Here is a 14,422-nt window from a genome sequence, read left to right as displayed (position 1 = left end):
TTACATTTTAGATTAGAATACCAAATAAAATTTCATGAGAACCAAAATATTTATTAAATTTGCAAACTGCAAACATTAATGAAACCTAATTGATAAAATTTTAAAAATATTTTTAAAAAAATTTAATGGAAAACAAATATTCAAATTAAAATATATTTTAAATATTTGTTTACTTAAATTTTTTAAATTATAATGAATCTCTTCTTTTATAAACTAATAAAAATGATAATACATCACTTAATCAAAATGACGCAAATAACAAATAATAAACATAATAATAAAATTTTGACATAAATATTGTATCTTTTGAACTCCAATATATGTTGGATGGTGATAAACAAATATTCATGACAATTACATTAAATTTTGATATCGTAGTAAATAAAAGTTATTTATACAATTATAGTGAAAAAATTACAGTATGATTGATATAATGAGTTAGAAAATAAAAAATAATTAGATAAAATGTATTGAAATAGTATTTTACACGATGAAAATAAACATTAAATAAAAATATTAAAAAATTAACAAATGTGTGTCTTAGAAACAATTTGAGAAACTATTGAAAGAAATCGCACAAGGGAAAATAAATGTATAATTAAGGGTATGATAAGATGAAAAATACCTTAGACATCTAAGAACACTTTTCAAATATTAACATATATACTTAATGGTTGAGAAATAATTGTTTTAGCGAAATAAAAGAGTTATTCAAATGAAACAAAAATTAATAAAAATAAGTAATTTTTTTATATTACCTAGTAAATGAAAGGTTTATACTATTAAACACTTAAATTGAGAGTATTAAACATACTCATGTGAAAGGAAAATATATAATAAATAAAAATATTAAAAAATAATAGAAATATTCAAATATGAGACATAAAATTTTAATTGACATACATCATTTTAACATAATTACATAAATGTTATGATAAGATGAAAAATATATTGGAGATGCAAATGAGTTTCATAACAAACCAAATAATTAGAAGAAATAAAGAATTGAAAAAAAAAATATATATATATATATATATATAGGTTACTTAATTAATTGTGAATATTTTAATAATTTAAACGATGACGGAGATATAGCGGGGACGGGTATTATAGCGGGTATATGTACATCCCCATACCCAATTGAAAAAGTCGGGGATTACCCATACCCATACCCATATCCAGTCAATGCGGGGATTTCCCGTCAAAACGGGTACGGGGTTCGGGTAATACCCACGGGGGCGAGTTTATTGGTCATCTCTAATTCCAGCAGCATCTCTCTCGTGCCCTACAAACCCTATTTTATCTCACTGCTACATTGTGGAGCCTCCACTCAATGCTTGAAATGAAGACCCAAGCTCTTTACTTATAGGAAATTTTGGGCGATGCTCAGCCCAACTTTTGGTGTTTAGCTACATGGGTTACTTCACAAGTAGGTTTCCTTCTTAGCTCAACCCCTTGTCCTGTCCATCATCCTCTGATAGATTGTGCCTGCATTTTCGAGGCCAAAGGGCATCACCTTATAGCAAAAGTTGGCTTTTATTCACATAAAAGCAATTTTGTCTTCATCTTCTGGGTGCATCCTGATTTGGTTGTAGCGGAGTAGGCATCCATGAAGCTTAGTAGCCCACATCTGGAAACCTTATCCACCAAGGTGTTTATATTTGGTAACATATAGGAATCTTTAGGGCATGTTGTGTTCAAGTCGGAGAAGTCCACACACATTCTCCATTTTCCATTTGCCTTCTTCACCATGACACATTTGCAAGCCACCCATGGTATTGTTTCTCTCTAATGTGGCATGCTTCTTCTAACTTCCTTGTCTCCTCGGTTGTCGCCTCCTCCTTCTCCTCACCGAGTCACTAATGCCTCTAGATCATGGCCTTCATTTGTTGATTAACATTCAGAACCAGGAACAAGTTTCTTCCTCTCCTCCTCAACTCGGTATAATTATTTACTCCTCCTAATTGTTTAGAAGACAAAGAAAAAAGGAGTAGAAAGAATATGCCTTCCTTGAACTCGTACTTCTCTTTTTATAGAGGAGTGTTTGGGTAGCTAACTGACCTCTCGAACTGGCCTATCCCCAATCTGAATTGTATGATGTCTCTCGCGTATCTCGGAGCGACTCAACTCCCATGTCTTTCGTGGGACTAGCCTAATCCTAACGTTACTTGCCTTATGTGGATTGTATGCGACTCGATCTATACTTAAGGTGGACCAACTCGAACTGGTTTGATGTGGCTTCAAACAATTCGAGGCCGGATTTCGACACGGCATAGTGGACAGTATAATAAGATAAATATAGTTTTGTATTTGTACATGGATGTAAGGCCCTTTTCTTTTTCTGCCCCAAATCTGATGGGCCTAAGAGCCAGCCCAAAGGTTAAAGCTGAGTCTCGGGTGCCCTAACGCTCACACTTTCTTCATTCTCATATTCGCAGCCGCCTCCTTCCCTTTTCTGCACTAGAGCTCTGCTAGGGTTAGCTTTGCCGTCTCGAACCGGTCCGCTCAAAGCTCACGTTCTATTGTCTGCTCCATTTTCCAGGTCCGCCTCTCGAGCTGTTGTGCTCCGTGGTCCAGTGTCGAGGTCTCGTACAAGCCTTTTTCCAGGTACGGGAAGTTAGGGTTTCAGGTTTAAGTTGATTTCTGGTTTGTTCTTGAGTTTGCTTGATGTTGTATGGTGAAATCGTTGTTTTTGGTGCGTGGAATACCCTGCGTGTTTGTTTGGATCGGAATATACATGTGTTGCAGGTGAGATCAGGGCGAGAACTGTTAATCTCGCCCAGGCGAGTCGAACTCACCTAAGCGAGTCTGACGAAGGCTCGCCTACACCAGTTTGCGCGACAGGTCGCCCAGGCGACCCGCTCGAATTTTTGAGCAAGCGAACATCTCGCCCAGGCGAAAGGGGTCTCGCCTAAGCGAGATCCCACGTTGCTTCTTGACGCCCTTTTCGAGCCCTCGCCTAGGCGAAGGGGACTCGCCTGAGCGAGACCCTTCAGCCTGAGCGAGGGATTGGGCGAGGCAGTGTGGTGTTGGGTTGTGTATTTACTCACTTATGATTGGAATTGTTTGGGTATGACTGCCATGATAGATGCATGTACATATGTATGGATATATGCCTGATGGATTGCTATATATGCGTGACATGATTCATAAATGATGAATGATGGGTGTTGTGGGAACTTGACATGTGAAATGAATGAGTGGTTTGGAACTAAAGGAACATGGGGTTGATATGAGGGGAGGCCCTAGACTCATGGGGTGGTGATGATCAGAGGTATGGATTCAAAATGTGATACGTATGAGGAACCAATCTCAGGGGTTAGTATGGAATTGTAAATATGATTTAATGTTCTTTCATTGCCGATTTATGAATGTTGGTCCGTGTCAGCGTGTAAATTCCTTGGGGTCTCTAGGTGAGACCTCCAGGGTTGCGCTTCAGTGGTCGGGACGTAATCCCATGGCCCCTGGTAGTGGGTGTCCATGGTGGTGCCTCATCTGTATAACTAGGTAAGGGTTCAAGGTAAGGTTGCATCCTGACACTCTAAGGGGTTAGTTAGTCTCACCTAGAGCGGACCGACTCCTGTGGTGAGAGTAGCAGAAGGCCTGAAATTCACTAAGGGCTAACCTTGTGGTGAGGGAAAATTGATCCATCGTAACACTTGTAACACATAGCTCAGGGGTGAGCAGCTCGGGGGTGAGCAGAGGTATCCACCACAAATGCAAGCATTCGCTGAATCCGACTAAGTTATACGTATCCGAATGAGTCGAGTCAAGTCGTAGTGTATTGATGGAAGAGTCTTAACATGCTTGGATGTTGCATTGACATTGGATGGTGAAAGTATATATCTAATTGTATGACTTAAATGTTGTTGGCTCTAGCTTACCCGTTTTGTTGCATGGTTGTATTGTATGTGGCTATTCTTTCTTGCGATGATCATCGATTTGATTGATGGGAGCAGATGGGCGAGGTTCTCGTGGTCAACAAGGGAATGGTGATTCCGTTGCTTAGTCATCTGGGCTGGAGTTATTTTCTTCATGATTTCTTTAGGGCTATGGCCCATGTATCGTTTTATGCATTTCTATTCTACGCTCTTTGTTAGACTGGTTTCTGTTTTCCCGTTGGCATCGTGGTGTGCCCAGATTGTAGGGGTTGTGTTAAGGACCCCAAGACTATGCTACTGTACTATCGTTGCGTGACGTTTCCTTTAATTCCGTTTAATAATTAAATGGGACATTACAATGGATATCTCAACAAAAGTCCATAAAATATGTTAATATATTGTTGGTTCAAATCAAATTAAATTCATATTTTCTTTAAAAAAAAAGATTGAGATAAGAAATTTAAGAAGACTAATTGATAAATATTTTATACTAATATTATGAAAAAAAAAATCTTAACTTCACTAATATTTGATGTATTCAATTTATCATGCTAAACCTTTTAAGAACTTCAATAGGTTCTACATTGTACTCCACATATTTATTATTTTAAATTCATATATTTATACTAAAAATAATTTTAATTTCTAACAAATAATAAATTAAAAATCAAACAATTTAATTATTTTCTCTTAATTTAATTAAACGACATACCCATTTTTTTTTCTTGTAGAATCTTCTTTCCCTCCACCTTTTTCTCTCCATCGCTAAAACGGTGATAAAAGTGACTTTTTGCAATGTTATATTAACAAACCCACCATTAAAATTGATCTCAATAGTTCATCATTTGCTACGTTAGACAACTGGTATAAGCTAAAATGAAAAATTTAGGAAACTATATGACAAATAGATCAAAATGCACAATGATTAACATTTAATACTTTTTGATTAAGGTGTAGGGCAACATTTACAAGTTCTTATTAACTTAATGAATTTTTACGTGTTTCACTGAAACATAATATACAACTAATCCAACATTTACATGGCTTCGCTTATTCACAACATCATTTTTATGCAATTGAAACATAAGCAAAGGACACATTTCATAACGTTAACATTATACAGAACTTCCTAAAAGCAACTACATCACGCTCAATGGTTCCCACAAAAGGTTTGATGAATCCAAAATATTGGACATTACTGAGGTTGTTGAGATCGACCTCCTTCCACTGTCAATAAGTTTGAACCATTGACTTCCAGGTTCACACTTGTTATCTTTACTCAAGCATTTACAAGTATTAGTCACAATGATGTTATTATCATCTACATCTAAACATACATTAGAACCATCACTTAGTTTAGATGAAAAGTGCATGTTGGAATCTGATATCACTTCCCATATAGAGTTAGAATCTGAGCATGCTCTGCTAAGTGTTGCAGGCTTCCTTTGTGCCTCTGCATGTATGCATAAGTTTGTATTGTTTACTAATAAAGTCTTCTGAGATGTGTATTCCCAATCATCAGAAGAAGCACAAGGACCCAGTGTTAGTGTTTTTTGCTGTGATGTGCTTATGATGCAGAGACCTGTCAAGGGATGAAACATCAATTTCTGTGAATCGCCTTCTGTGATACCTGGTCCTACACAATAACAAACAGCACACCATCAAGTGTAAAATTAGTAATGATATTTGTAATCAACTAATAGTGCACAAATTATGTGTTCAAAGAATTTGAATTCTCTGTTGAGTTTTTCGTATTGTATCTATGCTGAGCAGTTATTACATTTGCAAGCCAAAAATATGAATCAAAGAAAGTACCAAAAAAATTGATGGATTATGCTCAAAAATTTGGTATTGTTTAGCTGAGCTTGTAAGTTACACTATGATACTGATTTTGATGTTCTTAATGATATTAAAATACCAACATCAATGTATTTCTGAAAACTCAGTAGAAAAACTACATAAAAAGAAAATTCAGTAGAAAATCTGAACTCGATGTTCAAGGGATAGGTATACCTCTAAATGGAAGTTGGAGTGCAGTGATTCTGTTTAAGAAACTGATACTTCTAACTTGACTCCAATCCCAAGAGAGAACCCCATAAAACTCTTCCATTCCTACAACACCTTCTCTAAAGTAGTAACTGCCAACAAGTGACCAATAAGCCCAATCCAAATCAAGCTCAGCAAGCAATGCCAAAATGCAAGTAAGGTATCGATTGTCATTGACATTGGTACCTCTCAAATCTCCACCAAACTCACTCACAAACAATGGCAATCCTTGGTCTAATAAGTATGCACATGTTTTCTTTATAGTATCTGTCACTTTTCCACAGACTTCGTTTGGGTTTCCATCAACCCAAGCTTGACCATCAGTGAAGCCATATCTGTGCATCTCAAATACCAGTTTTCCTTTGAACGTTAGGCTCACTGGTCGATCTCGAATAAATGATAAATCTGTGTCGAAATTTAGACCAGACAGAATGACAAGAACATCTGAATTTGCTGCATGAACTGCTTCTGCTCCTCTTACCATATACCTTTCATTCAAAAGCATCAATGTTGAAAAAGATTTGTTATAATTTCTTGCAAAGCATTCATCATTCTTCTATTTGCCTTTCACATGTCTTCACCAAACCAAATGATTACACACTCTTATATAGAATTGAGCGTAGAAGAATGATAGTTGTTATGACTTACTTGTACCAATCATTAGCGTTCTGTTTAGATCCTCGCAGTTCATTCCTCAAGCTCATACCCACCACTGTAGTAACTCCCTTGAAAAGAGTGGCCATTTTGGTGAGGCCCAATATCCACTGATCTGGGTTGAAGAAATTGTCATTGAAGAAGCCATTGCCGTCTGAGTTACCGCAACACCATCCTGGCCGGGTCAGGTGGTTGTCCAAAATCACCATCACACCATTGTCTCCAAGACTCTTCACCACTGTCTGCATAACTCATGCATGGTTAATCATCTTGGCAATCACGTATACTCTTTACTACTAACACATATTTGTGTTTTATCTTTTTAGAAAATTTTACCTATACTTATTAATAATGTATTTAATCTATAAATATATGAACAATAATATTTTTATGATAATAATAATTTATAATATTTTATTTTGACAACTTTTAATTATATTATTTTAGTTTAAATTCACACAATAATAATTATATATTTACCATATTTTTTAAAAATTTTATATATTTTTATAAAATTAATATATAACATATTATATCTTATTATTATCAAAATAAATTTATTAATTTATCAAATGTTTTTTTTATACAGTTTTTCTATATATCACAATTCTAATTATATGTGTTTAAAATCCAAGATATTCTCAAAAGAGAAAAAACTACGGACTGACTTTATGAAAAATCGAAGTTCAGTTAAAAATTCACACGACACTTTTTTTTTTCATAAATAAATAAGACCTAAAGATTAAACTTTTTTTTTTTACCAGAAGCTTGAAAGATAAGATTAATTCTTAATCATGGCAAACCATGATTTGTTTCTTTTAACCAAGAGTCATTCGGCTCCTTGTCCTTTTAATTAGACAAAAAAGTTCCTTTAGCTTAAAAGAAAAATATATATTAATTTGAAAGAATATTTTATATATATATATATTCTGTTACACTACTTTTCAGAAACAAATTATCATAAATAGTAAATTTATTAATTTGAATAAGAAATTAGGAAAATAGTTCCTTACCAAAATTGATTTCTACATTTTGACATATTCAAATCGTTATACCAACATAACACGTTGGATCTCTAATTTAATTTCGGAAAACGGTGCAGCCACGTTAACCATGATGACATGATGGTATGATAAGGACATTGCGGTGATATAATATGAGAAGTCAATGGCCAATTTTATATCTAGCATCATCGTCATCTCAACGCCATAATATATACATACAAATATAGTTAAATCCGATGAAATATTCATTAAATATTATTTTACAAAAAAAAAAAAAAAATAAAACATGATTGGTTTATTACTTGCCTGAAAAGCTTGGATGAGGGAAAGATCGATGATGGAGGGGTTGTTGGTCTGAACTCCGGCGACGGATTCAAGGAGGCCCAGCTTCTGAAAGGAGCTTCTAACGGAGAGAGAAGCCAGAGAGTCGTTGGTCGCCAAAAGAGTGGGCCAAGTGAGCCTCACGCAGTTAAAGCCCATGGACTTTATTTCCTTCGAAATTGAATCCACGGGCCTTTTGCTCAGCCCTTCCGCCACCACAACTTCCAAGTGCGAAACCCAATTCACACACGCCAGCTTCACCCTTCGCCCATCTCGGCCCACGATCCATCGCGAATCCGTTTGAAGAAAGCCCGTCACCGCCTCTTCTGTGATATCAACGTCTTTCACTGTAGCTCCTTGGAGAAACACTGTTGTGATTATTATTATCGGCGCAAAGAAAACGGTGAAAACCACCACCCACCCCCACCACCTACTACCAGTTTCCATTTCATATGAGACACTCTACACCACAAAAACACTCACTTATGTAGTTATTATGACATGCCAGTGTTCTTTAATTTATTATTTATTCAACCGGCAAAGTTTGTGATTTTCTGAGCTGTTTTTTTTTTTTCTTTCTTTTTAATAAGCCACGTGGGTTTTTAAATAACACTGCTTTGAATGATCCAACTTTTTTTTAAGGATTGTATTTTTAGGTTTTGGACTCGAATCTTCTGTAAAATAAAACAATTACACGTCAATTTGTTCTTATAATGGGTTCTTTGTTGCCCAGATACAAGGGTATATGCAAAAACAGCTTTGTACAAAAAGTACTTTTAAAATTGGCAACTTTAAGAATAGTTTAACATGACAAATAAAATTAATTAAAAATAAAAAAAGAGGAGTGAAAATGATACTTATTCAATAGCATTAATTATTTATTAACTTAAAGTATTATATCATGCGACATAACTATATACTAAATATTAACTTAAAGTATTTATTAACTTAAAGTAATAAAAACTTGCTATATTTAATATAATTCAATTTCAAATTTAATTTACAATCCAAAACTAATTAACAATGAAAAGATGGAGTTATAAAATAATAAACCACTTACTTAATTATTACTAGGAGCATGCAGAAGAACATAAACATTGTTAGCATAAATTAGAATTGATACGAAGTTGTAAGATTAATTTTTAGAATGGTTTAGATTTAAGATAATCCTTAAAAAAAATTCTGAAATTTTGAATCAATTCTGAAAGTTGAGATTAATTTTTAGAATGGTTTAGAATATGATCAATGCCCCAGCGTTGAAACATAGGAAGGATTCTTAGTAGATTTTATGAATACGATATGCTTATGAAAATAGTTTATGTACACGCCAAATATTCATCGACATATACATATATATACATATATATATATATATATATATATATATATATATATATATATATATATATATATATATATATATATATATATATATATATATATATATATATATATATATATATATATACTAGAAAGAGAAAGAAAGTTATAAAGTTTATAAGATACAAAAGAAAAAAGAAATAAATATTTAACAGGTATATATTAAAGGGTGTCCAATATTTAACAGGTAATATATAATTTTATTCAAGCTACTTATATTGAGGTCAATTGTTTCCATAAAAGGTCCGATGAATTTTGCATCCATGATGATGATGATGAAGTTGTGCAGATTGACCTTCTTCCACTGTCAATAAGTTTGAACCACTGGCTACTAGGGTCGCATGTGCGATCTCTGCTCAAACATTTACATGCATTCGTCACAATGATGTTGTTGTCATCTACATCTAGGCACACATCAGAACCATGACTGAGTTTAGATTGAAGGTGCAACTTGGAATCTGAGATCATTTCCCATTTTGAGTTAGAATCTGAGCACATTATCCCAAGTTTCGCAGCCATCCCTTCATTCTCCGCTTGAATGCAGAAGTAAGTACCCTTTATGGACAGAATTTTTTGGGGAGTGTATTTCCAACCTTCGGATAAATGGCAAGGTCCTAATGTTAATGGCTCTAGTAATGTCTTTCTTATCACACACAACCCCGTTAAGGGATGGTATATCAGTTTGTATGGATTGCCTTTTGTTATGCCAGGACCTGCATGGTGTAAAATACAAAGAAATAATAAATTGTAAATTTATTAGTATATGTATTTATAAATAAAAATTTAAAGCATATTTAATTATATTTTTAATTAAATAAATTAACCTAACCGAGTGAACTGTCAATTTGGTAGGATAAACCTAACCCACCATATTTTGACTCGCCGACAGACTCGCCTGATAACCAGAACTTATTTTGACATCCGTAGAAACGCAAGAATGTTTGGTGCGCATGATTCATTTTTCAGTAATATTATATGGTATAGTTAGCAGATAACCATGTTCTTTAAGCAATATCTAGATTTGTGTGTATGGAGTATATATCTACAGTTAAAAAAGAAGTTTTTAGGGAGTATCACCTCGAAATGGAAGTTGGAGGGAAGAGATTCTATTCATGAAACTGGGATTCCTAACTTGGGACCAATCCCAATTAAGAATCCCATAAAACTCTTCCATTCCCACAACTCCTTGTCTAAAGTAGTAGCTTCCAGCGAGTGTCCACAATGCCCAGTCCAAGTCATACTCAGCTGCCACACTCAAGAAGCAGTTAAGGTAGCGATTATCGTTCACGTTGGTGCCTCTCAAGTCTACACCAAACTCACTGATAAACAGTGGCCATCCTTGGTTCACCAAGAACCCAGAGGTTCTCATGAAATTTCCAGCCACTTGTCCACACACTTGGTTTGGGTTCCCATTCACCCAAGCTTCACCTTCAGTAAAGCTATACCAATGAGCCTCAAACACTAACTTTTCCTTAAACGTCACGTTCACTGGTCGTTTTTCAATGAATGACAAATCCTTGTCAAAATTTAAACCAGATAGAATCACAAGAACATCTGGATTTGCAGCATGGATTGTTTCTGCTCCTTTCACCATGTACCTTCAGTTCATATAACAACATATTACTCACGTCATGTTTTTGCTATAGTTGGTTTAATCTAAAACATCAATATATCCCTCACAATTTTAACGTTAATTGTGTTTTTTTCAAATAGTTTGTGTTGAAGATCACTTACTTGTACCAATCGTCCACATTCTGTTTAGGTCCTCTGAGCTCATTTCTCAAGCTCATACCCACCACATTGCTGACCCCATTGAAAAGTGTGGCCATCTTGGTGAGACCCAACAACCACAAATTTGGGTCAAAAAATTTGTCACCGAAAAACCCATTCCCGTCAGAATTACTGCAACACCACCCTGGTTGCGTTATGTGGTTGTCCAATATCACCATCACATCGTTATCTCCAAGACTTTTCACCACTGCCTACAATCATCCAAAAAAAATTAAAATGTTCTCCACACTCAACGCAAACTTCAAGTAACTCATGCAATTCGCAAGTTTGTTGAGATAGCGATTTGTACCATCAAAATTACCTAATTAAAGAAACCAACAAATATATAATAGTAAAAGAATGATTTTAAATATACGAAAAAAATCTACATCAGACAAATTTGACGTAAAAAGTAAAACAAAAAGCATATTGTTGTATTGAAGAATCTGTCGCAACGTAGAAGGCAATTAGTTAGTTGGAGTAGCTACTTAGTTATCAAGAAACCTTCAAATACGCGCCAAAGACAAAATTTCTGATAAGATCAATAGTTAAGAAGATAAGGACTGTGAGCGATCCAGAACGGTGAAGAAAGTGGTTTGGTTGAGAGAAAAAAAAAATAATGGAATAATAAAAAATTGTAAAGAATTTACCTGAAAAGCTTGGATGAGCGGAAGGTCAATGATGGACGGGTTGTTGGTTTGGACGCCGGCGACGGATTCGAGGAGGCCGAGATTCTGAAAGGAGCGTCTAACGGTGAGAGAAGCCAGGGAGTCGTTTGTCACCAAAAGTATGGGCCAAGTGAGCCTGACACAGTTGAAGCCCATGGACTTTATTCCCTTCGAAATGTCATCGACGGGCTTTTTGCTGAGCCCTTCCGCCACCACAGTTTCCACGTGGGAAACCCAATTCACACACGCCAGCTTTACCCTTCGCCCATCTTGGCCCACGATCCATCGAGACTCCGTGCGGAGTGGAAGACCCGTCGCTGCCACGGGCCTAACTTCAACTATGCCTCCACCGGAGAACAATATTATTAACGCAGAGAGAAAATTAATGAGCAAAAACCTTTCCATTTTCTTGTTTCTTTTGTAGTTATTTTTAGTCTGGTTTGCCTGTGGCATGCGCATCATATTCTGCACTACTACTGAGATAGATTCTCTACACGTTTGTTCAGCCCAATATATATGATGCATGATGCGGCAAATTTGAGTTTTAACGTTTAAGTCACTTCGTCTTTTTGAGTTGTACTATCTTATCTCTTAATAGTTAAGATTATTTAATATTTTTATGCAATACTTTTTTTAGGATAATTAATAATTTGACTTTTATATTTGGTTTTTATATTTCTTTTTTGTTAATTTGACCTTCAATATTTATTAAATAAAATCAATTGAGTAATAGGATAAATATTAAATCAACATTTAGATATTTTTTATCTTTATGATCTCTTTTTTTTTTTTCTCACTCCACCTCCTCTGCCTCTAAGTTTCCATAAAACCAAAATTTAAACACTAAAATTCAAGCTATTACCTCCACAACAATATTATGGTACTCCTTAAAAGAATGCTAGCAAGTTAAGCCTAAAGTGAATTGTAATTCATACAAATCTAATACCAATTTAATAAAAACGATCAAATTATTAAAATTCAACTGAAAAAAAATGATAACCAGAATGAATTATAATAAACTTAAAAAGAATAACTAAATTATTCTCAAAGAATGATAGTTAAATTCAAAGATAAAAAAATACTTTAAAATAATAGCATTATGAAAATTAAGGAATTAAAACTCATTATATTTGAGTATATTAATTTTTTTTTTGTCTCATAATACTGATTATATAATTTTGTGTAACAAGTGTCTGCTCATTTTTGCCACCTAAATGTGTACTGTAACGTAACCAATTCTTAATATAGCATTTTATATAGATACTTTTAAAATTCTGTACGGATCTGCTTTCTCTCTGTATTTCATATATACTCTAAATTTTAAAAGCATTACGTTTACATCTTGATAAATTCTAGTAGAAGAGATCACTGTAATAATTACTATACGATAAGAAATCTTCATAACTATTTATTTATGTACAAGGTTTTTACAAATTTATCTACATTGTATTTATAATTATTTGTGTTGTTGTGATAATCATTATTTTACATTAAAACTATTTTTTGATTTCACCGAAGATGTGAATATAAACAAAAGTGATTATGAATTTTGAAAAGTGTTTAATGTAGAAAAAGAATATAATTTTAATTGGATTTAATATATTGATCCTACAAAAGTATTATAGGTTTGTATTTGATAAAAAAAAAATCAAATGGATTTGGGCTCAGGTTATTTCGGCTTAAGTTGTGTTTGAATAGATTATGCTCAACTTGATTTTGAGGAAACTCCAATCAATCTAGGTTATAAATAATTCGGCTTGATCTAAACTTGACTTAATTTATATTTGAATTCATTTGACTCAACTTAAATTTGGGTTAACTTGACTTGAATCAAGCTTGACATAATATTAATCAAGTTATATGCCTAATTTGATAATGATCAGACTAAGACTAACCTAGGCCAATCCAACTCGACTGAATGTGAATATGTCATGACTTAGATGAATGTGAACTTGTCATCGGAATAAGTGAATGTAGACTTATCCACAATAGGACTTAAGTGAATTTGGATTCTTTACTGAATTTTTATGTATTATTTCTATACTTACCTTCAAAATATATGGATAGCCATTAATTTTTAAATTTTAAAATATACTAAAAAAAATATTTTAAAGTACCATTATAGTATATTTTTACTATTTACATAGGACAACACCAAAAGAACTTCGGTACAAAATTTGGACTTAATTTAAGTATACTTGACTTATCTGGGTTCATATTTGGCTTGATTTTATTTTAGAACAATTTGACTTCTCTTTGTATGAACTCAACCTAATGCTACTTTATTTGGTCTTGATATATACATATCTTGATCAGACGCAACATTTCATTATTTTAAATGATATATACATATCTTGATTTTAATTTTTGAAACTTTAAAATATATTTAATCTATATCAAATCAAATAAAAATATTTGAATTTAAAATCTAAAAATTTAAATTTAAATTTAAAAAAAAAATATAAACTTATATGATTATGAATTCAATTTGATTTTTTTTTAACCTTAATATCATGCTAATAACTTCTTGTCTTAACCCATTTAAATAAAACTCGATCATTTACCAAATTACTTTGAATTGGTCTATTTGAAAATCCAGACTCGACAATTTAATGTGCTTTAATTTGGAGTTATTGTTTTCCTGACACGATTGTCTCTCAATTCACTCAACCTTGTTAGGGTCCACAAAATGGGTTAA

General features: G+C 33.6%; 2 protein-coding genes across 2 annotated transcripts; both read right to left on the bottom strand.

The window, feature by feature from the left end:
- Nucleotides 1–4,931: 4,931 nt before the first annotated feature.
- LOC114175009 (glycosyl hydrolase 5 family protein-like) lies at nucleotides 4,932–8,377 on the bottom strand. The gene is made up of 4 exons (XM_085670711.1): nucleotides 7,888–8,377; nucleotides 6,576–6,819; nucleotides 5,895–6,415; nucleotides 4,932–5,517 (listed from the first exon to the last, which is right to left on the bottom strand). The coding sequence occupies exons 1-4, from the start codon at nucleotides 8,351–8,353 to the stop codon at nucleotides 5,021–5,023; spliced, it is 1,728 nt and encodes a 575-aa protein (XP_085526837.1). The 5' UTR covers nucleotides 8,354–8,377; the 3' UTR covers nucleotides 4,932–5,020.
- Nucleotides 8,378–9,392: 1,015 nt separating this feature from the next.
- LOC114177138 (glycosyl hydrolase 5 family protein-like) lies at nucleotides 9,393–12,221 on the bottom strand. The gene is made up of 4 exons (XM_028062392.2): nucleotides 11,707–12,221; nucleotides 11,021–11,268; nucleotides 10,364–10,884; nucleotides 9,393–9,999 (listed from the first exon to the last, which is right to left on the bottom strand). The coding sequence occupies exons 1-4, from the start codon at nucleotides 12,184–12,186 to the stop codon at nucleotides 9,500–9,502; spliced, it is 1,749 nt and encodes a 582-aa protein (XP_027918193.2). The 5' UTR covers nucleotides 12,187–12,221; the 3' UTR covers nucleotides 9,393–9,499.
- Between the last annotated feature and the right edge of the window lie 2,201 nt (nucleotides 12,222–14,422).

Source organism: Vigna unguiculata, chromosome 3, assembly GCF_037176805.1.
Source record: "Vigna unguiculata cultivar grain cowpea cultivar isolate G323 ecotype 2 chromosome 3, ASM3717680v1, whole genome shotgun sequence".
Taxonomy (NCBI): domain Eukaryota; kingdom Viridiplantae; phylum Streptophyta; class Magnoliopsida; order Fabales; family Fabaceae; genus Vigna; species Vigna unguiculata.
The sequence above is the reverse complement of the archived record's forward strand: the minus strand, read 5'-3'. Positions and strand labels throughout refer to the sequence as shown.